Source organism: Leucoraja erinacea, chromosome 9, assembly GCF_028641065.1.
Source record: "Leucoraja erinacea ecotype New England chromosome 9, Leri_hhj_1, whole genome shotgun sequence".
In the NCBI taxonomy this organism is placed as follows: Eukaryota; Metazoa; Chordata; class Chondrichthyes; order Rajiformes; family Rajidae; genus Leucoraja; species Leucoraja erinaceus.
The window spans coordinates 16712208-16728350 of record NC_073385.1 but is presented as its reverse complement, the minus strand read 5'-3'; the positions used below and the strand labels follow the sequence as shown (position 1 = coordinate 16728350).

General features: G+C 48.0%; 1 protein-coding gene across 2 annotated transcripts in view; it reads left to right on the top strand.

Annotated features, from left to right (window-relative positions):
• efcab11 (EF-hand calcium binding domain 11) overlaps nucleotides 1–16143 on the top strand; it is an 88082-nt gene that overhangs the window by 55356 nt on the left and 16583 nt on the right. The window contains exons 6-7 of one of the 2 annotated variants that reach the window (XM_055640212.1): nucleotides 8279–9614; nucleotides 9717–10546. The exons of the other annotated variant lie outside the window; for it this stretch is intronic. Coding sequence (XP_055496187.1) covers nucleotides 8279–8348 — 70 coding nt within the window. The 3' untranslated portion in view covers nucleotides 8349–9614; nucleotides 9717–10546. Of the gene's footprint in view, nucleotides 1–8278; nucleotides 9615–9716; nucleotides 10547–16143 lie in introns of those variants that run through there. 2 annotated transcript variants of the gene reach the window in all.

Sequence of the window (16143 nt, the reverse complement as noted above, 5' to 3'; positions counted from 1 at the left end):
CAGATGGCAGTGGAGGCCGGTTCCCTGGATACTTCCAAGGGAGAGCTAGATAGGGCTCTTAAAGATAGCGGAGTCAGAGGATATGGGGAGAAGTCAGGAACGGGGTACTGATTGTGGATGATCAGCCATGATCACATTGAATGGCGGTACTGGCACAATGGGCCGAATGGCCTACTCCTGCACCTATTGTCTATTGTCTAAATTGAAGAGTTTGAACAGCAGAAAACAATTATTCTTCCTTCCCTTACGCTCCTGCTTCCTCTGTCCTTTTGAAGAATGAGAGGTGATCTATATCGTTTAGTTTCGAGATACAGCCTGGAAATAGGTCCGTTGGCTCAGCAAGTCCGCACTGACCAGTGATCCTCGCACACTAGCGCTATCGTACACTCTAGGGACAATTTACAGTTTTACCAAGGCAATTAACCTACAAAGTCTTTGGAGTGTGGGTGGAAACCGAAGATCCCGGAGAAAACCCACGCAGGTCACGGGGAGAACGTACAAACTCCGTACAGACAGCACCCGTAGTCGGGATCGAACCCGGGTCTCTGGCACTGTGGGGCAGCAACTCTACCGCTGCACCACCGTGCCGCATCAAGAATCTTTATTGGTTGGCGTGTGGAGGATAAGAGTCAGGAATTCATCATGGGCGGTGATCAGTTAATGGATCAATGGTACTTGTGCAGGAAGGGACTGCAGATGCTGGTTTAAACCAAAGTTAGACACAAAATGATGGAGCCACTCATTCCCACACTGACCTTTCTGTCCAGGGCCTCCTCCCTTGTCAGAGTGAGGCCCAGCGCAAATTGGAGGAACAGCACCTTATATTCCGCTTGGGCAGCTCACTACCCAGTGGTATGGACATTGATTTCTCTATCTTCAAGCAGCCCTTGCGCCCACCCTCTCTCCGTCCCTCCCCAGCCGTTGTACTCGTTTCAACGTTGTCCCGGTGAGCTTCATTGTCTGGAACTCGTTTATCCCAGCCCACAGCTGACAAGGGCCTGTTTCCTTTACCATCGTTACTTGTTTGCAAATCTTTCATTCATTCGTTCTACATCTCTCTGTATCGCCGCCTATATCTCTCGTTTCCCGTTCCAATGGTACTTGGTCACATGTGCCTGAGTACAGTGAAATTCCTTTCTTGAATACACTTCAGTCGCGATCGATCTTCGGCCAACAACAGTGGTGTGTTTGACGAATTGTTTTTAGCAACCCTCGTGCGCCAGAGTCTCATTAACAAAATTGTCAGGTGTGTGGCTGTCAGCCATTGCCTATTAACACATTGCTAGTTAAGTTGATGTTGGAAGCGTTGCCAGGTCTGATAGAGATACAGCTGCCGACACTAAGCACAATATGGGCATGAAGGATGGATCTGCATTGTGCAGAGGATTTTTTTAAACTATAGATTTAACAGCCCATATATCCAAATGTGCAGTAAACACGTATATATGCAGTACGTTCAGGTTTAGGTTTAGCAGCGCGGAAACAGGCCCTTCGGCCCACCGAGTCCGTACCGACCAGCGATCCCTGCACACTAACACTACCCTACACACACTAGGGACAATGTTACATTTATACCAAGCCAATTAACCTGTACATCTTTGGAGTGTGGGAGAAAATCAAAGTCATAGAGTGAAACTGTGTGGAAACAGGCCCTTCGGCCCAAGTTGCCCACATGGTCCAACATGTCCCGTCTACACTAGTCCCACCTGCCCGCGTTTGGCCCATAACCCTCCAAACCTGTCCTATCCATGTAACTCTTTATCCGTTTCTAAAACGTTGGGATAGTTCCCGCCTCAACCACCTCCTCTGGCAGCTTGTTCCGTACACCCACCGCCCGGGAGAAAACTCACGCAGGTCACGGGGAGAACGTACAAACTCCATACAGACAGCACCCGTAGTCAGGATCGAACCCTGGTCTCCGGCGCTGTAAGGCAGTTGCTCTACCACTACGCCACCGTGCAGCCCTATTTATTTGGGTTTATCTTTGTCACATGTACCGAGGTACAGTGCAATCGGGATGGCGGGACTGTCATAAGCTGAGAGAATGGAGTGGCTGGGCTTGTACACTCTGGAGTTTAGAAGGGTGCGAGGGGATCTTATTGAAACATATAAGATTATTAAGGGTTTGGACACGCTAGAGAAAGGAAACATGTTCCAGATGTTGGGGGAGTCCAGAACCAGGGCCCCTGTTCAAGAATAAGGGGTAAGCCATTTAGAACAGAGATGAGAAAACACTTTTTCTCACAGAGAGTTGTGAGTCTGTGGAATTCTCTGCCTCAGAGGGAGGTGGAGGCCGGTTCTCTGGATGCTTTCAAGAGAGAGCTAAATAAGGCTCTTAAATTATAGGAAGGATGTCAACAAAATAGAGAGAGTACAGAGGAGATTTACTAGAATGTTGCCTGGGTTTCAGCAACTAAGTTACAGAGAAAGGTTGAACAAGTTAGGGCTTTATTCTTTGGAGCGCAGAAGGTTAAGGGGGGACCTGATAGAGGTCTTTAAAATGATGAGAGGGATAGACAGAGTTGATGTGGACAAGCTTTTCCCTTTGAGAATAGGGAAGATTCAAACAAGAGGACATGACTTCAGAATTAAGGGACAGAAGTTTAGGGGTAATATGAGGGGGAAATTCTTTACGCAGAGAATGGTGGCGGTGTGGAATGAGCTCCCAGTGGAAGTGGTGGAGGCAGGTTCATTGGTATCATTTAAAAATAAATTGGATAGGCATATGGATGAGAAGGGAATGGAGGGTTATGGTACGAGTGCAGGCAGGTGGGACTAAGGGGAAAAACATTTGTTCGGCATGGACTTGTAGGGCCGAGATGGCCTGTTTCCGTGCTGTAATTGTTATATGGTTATATGGTTAAGATAGCAGAGTCAGGGGATATGGGGAGAAGGCAGGAACGGGGTACTGATTGTGGATGATCAGCCATGATCACATTGAATGGCGGTGTTGGCTCGAAGGGCTGAATGGCCTACTCCTGCACCTATTGTCTATTGTCTATTGTCTAAAGCCTTGTTTTGCATGTTATCCAAACAGATCAGATATACCATACGTAGTGTAGATACAATCAGTTCAAACTCAAGTACAATAGATAAAACAAAGAGGTGCAGAATATAGTTCTCAGCAAGGTAATACATCAGTTCCACGGACAAATTCAGTGGAGTAGAGGTGAATCGGACAGTACCCTCACCCATACACTTGTTCCATCCCACACACTAGGGGACAATGCACAGAAGCCAACTAACCTACAGACCTGCACGTCTTTGGGTTGTGGGAGGAAACCGGAGCACCCGGAGGATACCCAGTTGGTCATGGGAGAACGTCCAAACTCCATACAGGCAGCACCAGTAGTCAGGATCGAACCAGGGTCCCTGGCGCTGTGAGGCAGCAACTCTACCGCTGCGCCACCGTGGCCGACCGATAGTGGACAGTGAGGAGGCTGGCCTGAAGGAACAGCAAGTTAATAGTGGAGGTGGAAGATTGTGTGCGGGGCATTGCCAGATGGAATATAATCCTGACAGTGCAAGGTTTGCATTTTAGGAAGTCAAACATGGGTAGGACACATAGAGTTAATGGTAGGGTGCAAAGGAATTGATGTTGACTTGCCTACCTTGTGACACAGGGACATGCCGAACTTCCTAAGCCTTCTAAGGAAGTGGAAGTGTTGGTGTGCTGAGTGCTTATGTATAGTGATGCTTGTACTGAACTGTGTACTAAAATGAATTTCACTGGACCTCGTTACAATAGACAATAGACAATAGGTGCAGGAGTAGGCCAGTCGGCCCTTCGAGTCAGCACTGCCATTCAATGTGATAATACCTGATCACCCCTTTCCAGCCTTTTCCCCATTACCCTGACTCCGCTATCTTTAAGAGCTCTATCTAACTCCCTCTTGAAAGCATCCAGAGGCAGAGAATTCCACAGATTCACAACTCTCTGGGTGAATAGGTACACATGACAAATATAGTACTGTACCGTACCATAGCCATTGCTTGAATGAAGCTGGCCAAGCACCTGCACCACTATCAATATCAGTGAAGAACCTGCTGCTGCAACCGTACACACTGCAGTTCCACTGCGAGGTCACGCTGCAAAATTACCCTGCAGATTTGCTTCTGAATCACCATAATCGCAATTTAGTGTCTGTGTGTCTGCTTGATGAAGAGAGAGTCATTAAAAACCCATCAGGCTCAGATTGTTGTGGGTCAATGTTCCATCAGTCTATCCCCAGACACACACAGCGCAATAGTCCCCGATATGGGAAGATAATGGAAGATGTGCATCGCAAGGAGATTCATTTGCGAGGATGTGGCCAGGACTCAAGGGCCTGAGCTATAGGCAGAGGTTGAGCAGGCTAGGACTCTGTTCCTTGGAGCGCTGGAGGATGAGGGGGCATCTTATAGAGGTGTACAAAAGCATGAGAGGAATAGATCGGGTAGACGCACAGAGTCTCCTGCCCGGAGGAGAGGAATCGAGAACTGGAGGACATAGTTTAGTTTAGTTTAGAGATACAGCATGGAAACAGGCCCTTCGGCCCACCGGGTGTCGTGCCGACCAGTGATCACCCCGTACACTAACGCGATCCCACACACTTGGGACAATTTACAATTTTTACCAAAGCCAAATAACCTACTAACGTGTATGTCTTTGGCGTATGGGAGGAAACCGGAGCACCCGGAGAAAACCCACGCAGTCACGTAGAATGTACAATCTCCATACATACAGCACCCATGGTCAAGATTGAATCTGGGTCTCTGCCGCTGTGAGGCAGCAACTCGACTGCTGTGCCACCGTGTAGGTTTAAGGTGAAGGGAGGAAAAGATTTTACAGGAACCTGAGGGGTAACTTTTCCATGCAGAGGGTGGTAGGTTTATGGAACGAGCTGCTGGAGGAGGTAGTTGAGGCAGGTACTATCGCAAGGTTTAAGAAACATTTAGACAGGTACATGGATAGGATAGGTTTAGAGGGATATGGACCAAACTCAGGCAGGTGGGACTAGTGTAGCTGGGATATGTTGGTTGACATGAGCAAGTTGGGACAAAGGGCCTGTTTCCACGCTGTAAGACTCTATGACTCTACTATCCTCCAACATTCCTCTTCATTTCCATTCCCATTCCTCTCCTTCCACAGGGCATAGGAGCAGAGTTCCTATGGAACATGGGGCTGGGGGGGGCTGGGGGGGAGAGGGGAGAGAAGCGGAGAGAAGGAGAGAGAAGAAGAGAGAAGGGAGACAGAAGGGGGAGAGGAGGGTGAGAGAAGGTGGAGAGAAGGTGGAGAGAAAGGGGAGAGAAGGGAAGAGAAGGGGGGGAGAAGGGGTGAGAAGGAGTGGAGAGACTTTTAAGAAGTATAATTTTACTCGCGGAAAATTTTTCAACATCCTGAAACATTTTCCGTGACCTAGCTGCCGTGAGTAGGCGGGAACCTCCCTCAAGCATGAAGGAGAGTTCCAGCCACCTCATACGACCGGCTAGGACCTCGTGTCGACCATGCTGCGAGTTTGAGTCCAGGGCAAACTCTTCTAAACTCGCATTTCAGGTCACCCAAGTGGGACAGGCCCTTTAGGGACCGGAATAGAAACTGAAACATAGAAATTAGGTAGGAGTAGGCATCTAAGTCGAGCCGCACCGCTTTCAATATGATCATGGCTGATCATCCAACTCAGTATCCCGTACCGCCTTCTCTCCATACCCTCTGATCCCCTTGGCCACAAGGGCCACATCTAACTCCCTCTTAAATATAGCCAATGAACTGGCCTCAACTACCCTCTGTGGCAGAGAGTTCCAGAGATTCACCACTCTCTGTGTGAAAAAAGTTCTCCTCATCTCGGTTTTAAAGGATTTCCCCCTTATCCTTAAGCTGTGACCCCTTGTCCTGGACTTCCCCAACATCGGAAACAATCTTCCTGCGTCTAGCCTGTCCAACCCCTTAAGAATTTTGTAAGTTTCTATAAGATCCCCTCTCAATCTCCTAAATTCTAGAGAGTATAAACCAAGTCTATCCAGTCTTTCTTCATAAAACAGTCCTGACATCCCAGGAATCAGTCTGGTGAACCTTCTCTGCACTCCCTCTATGGTAATAATGTCCTTCCTCAGATTTGGAGACCAAAACTGTACGCAATAGACCAGGTGTGGTCTCACCAAGACCCTGTACAACTGCAGTAAAACCTCCCTGCTCCTATACTCAAATCCTCTTGCTATGTAATCCAACATACCATTCGCTTTCTTTACTGCCTGCTGCACCTGCATGCCTACCTTCAATGACTGGTGTACCATGACACCCAGGTCTCGCTGCATCTCCCCCTTTCCCAATCGGCCACCATTTAGATAATAGTCTGCTTTCCCGTTTTTGCCACCAAAATGGATAACCTCACATTTATCCACATTATACTGCATCTGCCAAACATTTGCCCACTCACCCAGCCTATCCAAGTCAACTTGCAGTCTCCTAGCATCCTCCTCACACCTAACACTGCCCCCCAGCTTAGTGTCATCCGCAAAAGATATTGCCTTCAATTCCCTCATCCAGATCATTAATATATATTGTAAATAGCTGGGGTCCCAGCACTGAGCCTTGGGGTACCCCACTAGTCACTGCCTGCCATTGTGAAAAGGACCCGTTTACTCCTACTCTTTGTTTCCTGTTTGCCAGCCAGTTCTCTATCCACATCAATACTGAACCCCCAATGCCGTGTGCTCTAAGTTTGTATACTAATCTCTTATGTGGGAGAAAGCAGGAAGGCAGGGGAATGATGGAGGTTTCCTAATTACATCTAAGTGCCGATGCTTTCCAGAATGTCACTCAGCCTTTCTGTCCCGATTCTTGCTTTGGTTGTTTTGTATTGTCACCTGTACCACGATGCAGCGAACAACTTTGCGTGCTTGCTATCCAGTCAGATCGTACTCATCATCATCGGCGGTCACTCGAAACAAGTACGACTGTCCTCTCATGGAGGACGCCTGTGCGTGACTTTGTTTAACGTGGGGAGACTGGTGCACAGACAGCTACCACAAGGTCCTTGACAGATGTGGGTCAGGATCTAGTGACATGGAGTCCAAGACGACCGGAGACCCTTTTCTGCTGCAGCCTTCATCCGCCTTCCCAGTCGTTGTGACGCTCCACTAAGGTCAGCCATCGTCCTCCTCCGCCTGTTCCACCGTTGAGGTCTTGGGTGGATTGCTCAATGTCACAGACCTTCCCCTCAACCTTACCGCCATGGGTGGCCCTACCAGGAGTATCACTCTAGATGGCATCACTCTCAGGATCTCAGGACCACACAAGCTCCTCCACCACGACAAGGTGCCGATCCATGGACTGTACTCCACATGCGTACAATCAATGCACCAGGACAATAACTGTGGACTCTAAGAGAGGTGGAATATAAACAACAACATGCATCTGCACAGCATGGTCGACGTGAGACCCAGGTTTGATCCTGACTGTGGGTGCTGCCTGGACAGAGTTTGCACCTTCTCCTTGTGACCTGTGGGGTTTTATCCGGGTGCTCCGGTTTCCTCCCACTTCCCAGAGACGTGCAGGTTTGTTGTTTAATTAGCTTCTGTAAATTGTCTCTAGTGTGCAGTGTATGGGGGCTGGTCGGCACGGGCTCGGTGGGCTGAAGTGCCTGTTTCCGCACTGTATCTCTATAAAATTGCCAAGGTGCTTTCCAAAGAATTAGACAATAGACAATAGGCAATGGGTGCAGGAGTAGGCCATTCAGCCCTTCGAGCCAGCACCGCCATTCAATGTGATCATGGCTGATCATCCCCAATCAGTACCCCGTTCCTACCTTCTCCCCATATCCCCTGACCCGCTATCTTTAAGAGCCCTATCCAGCTCTCTCTTGAAAGTATCCAGAGAACCTGCCTCCACCGCCCTCTGAGGCAGAGAATTCTACAGATAGTATTGCATATTCAGACAGGTACATGGATAGGATACGTCCATACACAGATACAGACACAAAGTGTTGGAGATAACTCAACAGGTCAGGCAGCATCTCCGGAGAACATGGATAGGTCACTGTAATGTCACCCAATGATCAATAAAGTATCACTGAATCATTAGGTGACGTTTCGAATCGAGACCCTTGTTCTGACTAAAGGTCCCAACACAAAACGTCACCTATGCATGTTTTCCAAGGATGCAGCCTGACCCGCTGAGTTACTCCAGCACTATGTTCCTCCCCAGCAGGGAAGAAGGATTTTGATGGTTTAGAAAGGCGCTCCTTCAGTGGACAGTCCTTGTTCTTGTGTTGACCGCTGCACGTTTACTTTGTTGCAGGGAAGTGGATCGGGACTCGGACGGTCGCGTCAGCTTCAGGGACTTTGAGATGGTGATGGGCCACCAGTAGGAAGGCGATGACGGCTGGAATGAGGACAAGGACTTCAACCCTCGACCCGATTGTGTCTGTAGTTCCTGTTCGATGTGTGTGTGTGTGTGTGTGTGCGACTGAACCCTGAACTGTCGTGTTTAGCAGGGGAGGGTCACTTCCGCAAAGTCTATTGTGATGAAACGTGCCTCCGTCCAAGTTGGCCCCAACCAACATGTGCTTTGAGAGTGTGGACCTCATTAGCTCTCTGACATGGGGACCCTGGGCCTACTCTGTGATAGATAGAACATCGATCTATCACAGAAGCACTTTGTGACTTTTTTTTAAAATTAAGAAGTCACTCCAACACCGCGTCTCTTTTTTGTTTTGTAAACCAGCACCTGCTGTTCCTTGTGCCTGCGGGAAACAGTAGCCGATAGAGTTGCGGCTGGTAGAGTTGCTGTCTCGCAGCTCCATCGTCCCAAGTTCCATCCTGACCTCAGGTGCTACCTGCGCGGAGTTTGCACGTTTGCATGTTTTTCTTGTGACCACGTGGGTTTCCAACCGGGTGCTCCAGTTTCCTCCCACATCCCAAAGACAGGTAGGTTTGTGGGTTAATTGGCCCTCTGTAAAATTTCCCCTCATGTTTAGGTAGTGGATGAGAAGATGGGATAACATAGAACATGTGTGAAGGGGTAATCGGTGGCTGGTGGGCCAAAGGGCCTGTTCCATACTGTATCTCTAAAGCTAAAACCCAAAACAAATACAGAACAGCCACCCTCTTTTGACCCTACGGCTTTCCCTCTATCCCCATCCCACCCCTATCTCCCTCAATCCTCCATCTCCCTCTATATTCCCTCTTTCTCCATCCCTCCCCACATCCTAGTTCTCCGACCAGTCTGACTGCCCTGATTAAATGTTATATGTGTATGCTTCCTTGTCACCTTACCCCAGCTAGCAATGATCCATTCTACATTTTCCTTGCTCTGCGTCCCCTTTGACATCTCGTTTTCACACCTCACCCTTCCATATCTCCGTGTCTTCGCTCTCCCCTGACTCTCAGTCTGAAGAAGGGTCTCGACCCAAAACGCTACCCTTTCCTCCTCTACAGAGATGCTGCGTGTCCCGCGGAGTTACTCCAGCATTTTGTGTCTATCATCGCTGCGAACCAGCATCTGCAGTTCCTTCCCACGCCTTCGGCCCACAATGTCCATGCCGAACATGGTGCCGTTAAACTCATCTCCTCCGCCATTTCATCCCAGGAGAACGTTACTGTGAAGCACATTGGCCCACATTACTACATTAAAGGTTACACAAAAAAGCTGGAGAAACTCAGCGGGTGCAGCAGCATCTATGGAGCGAAGGAAACAGGCAACGTTTCGGGCTGAAACCCTTCTTCAGACATTAAAGGCGCTCTTTAAATTAGTTTAGTTTAGTTTGGAGATACGGCGCGGAAACAGGCCCTTCGGCCCACCGAGTCCGCACTGACCAGCGATCCCCGCACGTTAGCAGTACACTATCCTACACACACTAGTGACAATTTAAAATTCATGACAACCCTGGACGTCTTTGGAGTGTGGGAAGAAACCGAGGATCTCGGAGAAAACCCACGCAGGTCACGGGGAGGACGTACAAACTCCGTATAGCCAGCACCCGTAGTCAGGATCGAACATGCATCTCTGGTGCCTCAAGCGCTGTGAGGCAGCAACTCTACCGCTGCGCCACCATGACACCCTGTCAAAACACTTACTCTTGATAGGTTCCAGTGGCTGTGACAGATGCCGGTTGCCTGAGTGTTGGAGAGAGTGAGCTCTATCCAAATCTAACATCCTTTCCAATGGGTTTTTTCCAGCCACAAGCCACACCAAGTGACTTGATTTCATTTATTCCCTGGCGATCTTCAAAAGGCTGGGAATAGGCACAGTGAACAGATTTGTTCTTTGTCAATCCTCCCATGGTTGCCACGGAGAGAGATCAGAACCTATCACGCCCGCACCCGGGTGATACTTTGGGACCACGCGCTGTCCACGGGCGGCGAGGGGGATTTCCGGGACCGTTGGTCTCCACGTGGGGTGGAAGTCATCCTCAATAAGGATTGTAATATAGTTGTATAGTGGTTTATTCAGTATATCTGTTGTCTTGTCTTATGGTGGTGGGTTTTGTTTTGATTTATTTGGTACTGTAAATATCATTGTTAATAATTGAATAAATCATTTTTGGTTAAAAAAATAATAAATAAATACATAGATAGAAAGAGAGAGGGTAGACTCTTTTGTTTAAGAAGGAACTGCAGATGCTGGAAAATAGAAGGTAGACAAAAATCAGCGGGTGAGGCAGCATCTAATGGAGCGAAGGAAATAGGCAACTTTTCGGGTCGACACCCTTCCTCAGACTGATGTGGGGGTGAGGGGGGGAAGAAGAAAGGAAGAGGTGGAGACAGTGGGCTGTGGGAGATCTTTTCCTCTTGTGCTTTCCTTCTTCTTCCCCCCCCCCCCCCCCCCCCCCCCACACCCACATCAGTCTGAAGAAGGGTCTCGACACGAAACGTCATCTATTTCTTCGCTCCATAGATGCTGCCTCACCCGCTGAGTTTCTCCAGCATTTTTGTCTACCTTCGATTTTCCAGCATCTGCAGTTCCTTCTTAAACATAAAAAAGAGAGAGATCAGGCTGTGAATTTGGTCAGTGTCTCTCATCTCTGTGTGAAAACCTAGGATCACTTTTGTTTTTCGTTTCCCGGTGGCATTGCTTGTTATTTGTTCCTTGTTTTCAGGGGAAAAAAAATAGATTCCTGTCTGTGTAAACTTGGATTATCTCTCATTGTTTTTAAACCCCTTCTCCTGTGGCTTCAGATTACCTCTCATACACACAGCATGCACAGTCTCTTCCCACATAACATAGAGTAATGAAACTGGCCCTTCGGTCTTTAGTTTGGTTTACAGAGATACAGCGTGGAAACGGATGCTTTGGCCCACACCGACCAGCGATCGTCTCTTTCACCAGTCCTACCCTGCACAGTATGGGGCAATCTGCAGAAGCCAATTAACCTACAAACCTGCACGTTTGGAATGTGGAAGGACGCAGAGCACCCGGAGAAAACTCATGCGGTCACAAGGAAAATGTGCAAACTCCATACAAACAGTGCCCAAGGTCAGGATCAAACCCGGATCTCTGGTGTTGTAAGGCAGCTACTCTACTGCTGCACCACCATGCCACCCTCTAACTCAAACCTGCCCAACCAATATGCCCAAATCTATGTTAATCTCATGGCCTGCGTTTAGCCCATATCCCTCAAAACATTTCCTATCCATGTACCTGTCCAGGTGTCTTTTAGATGCTATTATAGTACCTGCCTCAACTACCTCCTCTGGCAACATCGGATATCTAGGACAGAGTGCTGGAGTAACTCAGCGGGTCGGGCAGCATCTGTGGAGAACATGGATGGGTGACGTTTCACAGAGTGCTGGAGTAACTCAGCGGGTCAGGCAGCATCTGTGGAGAACATGGATGGGTGACGTTTGACAGAGTGCTGGAGTAACTCAGCGGATCAGACAGCGTCTCTGGAGAACATGGACAGGTGTTTAATGCTTTATGTGTCATTCCCAACTGTCATTGTATGTCACTTGCGGGCGGAGCACCAGGGCAAATTCCTTGTATGTGAATACTTGGCCAATTATTCATTCATTCATTCATTCATTCAGGTGACATTTCAGGTCAGTCTGATGAAAAGGTCACGACCGGAAATGTCACTGTCCGTGTTCTCCAGAGATGCTACCTGATCCGCTGAATAACCCCAGCACCTTCTGTGTAAACCAGCATCAGAAGTTCCTCGTTTCAACATCAGAGAACAGTGTGATAGTGAATTCAGTGATAAAATAAATAGGGTGGGATGCCACTCTGTACTCACATTCCAGCTTCAACACCATCAATGGTCGAGACAAGAGTGTTTTATTGTCATGTCCCAGACAATAATAGTCTATGCAATTCAGAGATTATTGGAGGTTGCAGTGTTTAGTAGCCTGATGGCTGTAGGGAAGCAGCAGTTCCTGAACCTGGACGTTACAGTTTTCAGGCTCCTGCACCTTCTTCCCGATGCCAGGGGTGAAATGAGGGTGGTGTGGGTCTCTGACAATGCTGGCTGCCTTTTATGAGGCAGAGACTCCTGTAAACCCCTTCGATAGTGAGGAGGTCAGAACCGGTGATGGACTGGGCAGTGCCCACAACTTCGTGCAGTCTTCTTCCCTCCTGGGCATTCAAGTTGCCGAAACAGGCTATGGTGCAAGCAGTCAATATGCTCTCCACTGTACACCTGCAGGAGGATTCAGTTCCAGGGAGGAATGTAGACACAGAGAACTGCAGATGATGGGAAACTGAAAGTGGATACCTCCAATGGCACAACTTAACTCCATCAGGCAGGAAGAGATAAATGCACTGAAATTTCTATGAATTTAGCTATAATCCCTCATTACTGACATATAAACTGGTGCAACAACAACTTTAGTTAAATATTCCGAAAAGATCACTCAAAATAAGCGCTGCAGACAGGGCCAGCTTAATAGCATTATAGACCCCTGGGCAAAGCCCTTACCTACACAACCACTCGCAGGAATAAAAATGTAAATGGTCGATAAAATTAAAGCCAGTTCAAACGCTGCTGCCCCATTGTGCTGCAAAGTCTTGAAAATGAACATTCGCCTGCACAGTTAGTCACCATCATACACATGAACACTCTGAGTGCAATTTCAACATTGGGAAACACAGAATTCAAGTTGTTTATTGTGAATTCAAGATCCGTCATATCTAGCAAGACTCTTGGCTTTCAATTCGTATTCACTAAATTTGTCTCAAATTTCCTGAAGACAGGTTTTCAGAGACTCAAGAAGATTCATGGCAACAAGTATGTTCACATCCTCTGACTGCAGGACATTAGTGGCCAGTCCCACTTGACTGTCATTCGCGCGACCTGTGTGGGTAGCGCGACCTGTGTGGGTAGGTAGCGTGTGGGTAGCATGTGGGCAGCACGGGACGGATGCATGGAGTGGCGTGGATGAGTGTGGAGTGCATCCTGAACAAAATCTTCGCGCACCACCGGCCTGTCGGGTAACTGCCGGCCAAAGTGGGACAGGCCCAAGACCCTGGCGCGGTGCAAAGTCTCACCTCGAACAGCAGCAGAAGAAGCAGGCAAACGATCGCCGAGCTCAGCCTGGGGCTCACGGCCGTATCGGATCCAGATCCGCCCCCACTCCTGCTCCCAGAGCGGGGCCAAGACGATTGGAGATAGACACAAAATGCAGGAGTAACTCAGCGGGACCGGCAGCATCTCTGGAGAGAAGCAATGGGTGATGTTTCGGGTCAAGACCCTTCTTCAGATTGAAGAAGAGTCTCGACCTCAAAACATCATCCACTCCTCTCCAGAGATGCTGCCGGTTCCGCTGAGTTACTCCTGCATTTTGTGTCCATCTTCAAATGACGTCACGCGCTCCAGACGGCTGTGCGTACGCATGATCACGCAGGCAACCGTCGTGCGTTGGTCACTACCGGCCTGTCGCGTAAATGACGGCCCAAGTGGGACAGGCCCTTTACTTGTTCTGTTCACTCTTTCAACAATGTCATCCCAAAGAATTGTGAGAAAGATCGTTTCCAGATTCTCCATTTTCTCGCTCAATCCTTCTGCCTCTCGCCTGGTGTTCACTTCCTGTTCAGTGTCAGCTCGTACATAATCCAGTGCATGTTTAATTTGCTCCAAATCCCCATACAGAGCACGAACAGCATCAAAATGTGACGGCCATCTCGTGTCAGACAGACACTTGACCACCACATTTTTTCCTAAAGATGATGCCAGAACATTCCATCAATGTGTAGACGCAGAGAAAAAGGAATACAGACACTGAACAAAGTCAAAGAATTTGATAGTCTGTAGACAACACTCTGCTGCTTTTTCACCCACCAAGTTCAGGCTGTGTCCAGCCAGCACAGGGGACTTAGATGGCAAACTCATTCAGTTGATGAATCCGTGCTTGCAATCCAGCATTTATATATTGACAGCAAATCACAACATACATAGATTAGCATGGGGCCCCTATGCTCGTGGGCCCCGGGCAACTGCCCAGCATTAAGACGGCCTTGGCTGCAGATATTGGAATGGGGTGCATTTGTTGTAGAGAATTGATCTGATTTTTCTAAAGTAAGCAGGGTTAGTTTTAACTCCTGTGAAGGAATGGGTTTCAGAGCAGATGAAACATACATTCACAATGATAGCATGTTGGAAACCCAACGCCAATGATCCAATTTGCAGATTTAATCTGCGGTGTCGATATGCAAATCATTTAGTGAGGCTGATATTAGAGGTTTGTGACTTTAGACAATAGACAATAGGTGCAGGAGTAGGCCATTCAGCCCCTCGAGACAGCACCGCCATTCAATGTGTTCATGGCTGATCATCCCCAATCAGTACCCCGCTCCTGCCTTCTCCCCATATCCCCTGACTCCGCTATCTTTAAGAGCCCTGTCTAGCTCTCTCTTGAAAGTATCCAGAGAACCGGCCTCCACCGCCCTCTGAGGCTGAGAATTCCACAGACTGACAACTCTCTGGGTGAAAAAGTGTTTCCTCGTCTCCGTTCTAAATGGCTAACCCCTTATTCTTAATGTAGGTACAATCCCTCATTAGCTCAGTGCAACATTCCAGTGAAACCGAGGTCAGGGCATAATGGCACAAGTTATCAAATAGTGAAAGGCCTGGATAGAGTGGTTGTGCAGATGAAAGACACAAAGTGTTGGAGTAACTCAGCGGGTCAGGCAGCGTCTCTGAAGAACATGGATAGGTGATGTTTCAGGTTGAGACCCTTCTTCAGATCTGAAACATCATCTATCCAGCTTCTCCAGAGATGCTGCCCGACCCACTGAGTTCCTCCAGCACTCTGTGCCCTTTTGTACAATCAGTTCTAAGGTTCAGGAACAAATTCCCAATGATAGAAAAATGCAGGAGGAGGCCATTCTGCCCATCGAGCCAGCACCGCCATTCATTATGATCATGGCTGATCGTCCCCTATCAATAACCCGTGCCTGCCTTCTCCCCATATCCCTTGACTCCACTAGCCCCTAGAGCTCTATCTAACTCTCTCTTAAATCCATTCAGTGACTTGGCCTCCACTGCCCTCTGTGGCAGCCAATTCCATAAATTCACAACTCTCTAGGTGAAAACATTTTTTCTCACCTCAGTCTTAAATGACCTCCCCTTTATTCTCAGACTGTGGACCCTGTTTCTGGACTCGACCAACATTGGGAACATTCTTCCTGCATCTAGCTTGTCCAGTCCTTTTATAATTTTATATGTTTCTATAAGATCCCCCTCATCCTTGTAAACTCCAGTGAATACAAGCCTAGTCTTTTCAACCTTTCCTCATATGACAGTCCCGCCATCCCATGGATCAATCTCCTGAACCTACGCTGCACTGCCTCAATCACAAGGATGTCCTTACTCAAATAAGGAGACCAAAACTGTACACAATATTCCAGATGTGGTCTCACTAGAGCCCTATACAACTGCAGAAGAACCTATACTGAAATCCTCTTGTTGTGAAGATATCTTGGATGAACAAACAACTTTCACGCCCATTCCAATAAACAGGAGAACACATGGAAATCATTTTTAATCAAGTCATGTGCGGATCTTGAGTAGATTTAAATTAAGCGGAATACATCAATTATTTTATTATCAACGGTAGTCGGTAATGAAACAAAACGTCTCTACTTGGACTATACGACCAGCAGTCACGGTGGATTTCAGAAGTAATGATATCAAAGTAATTTACATTGATTCATTTAACGCACTCAAATGT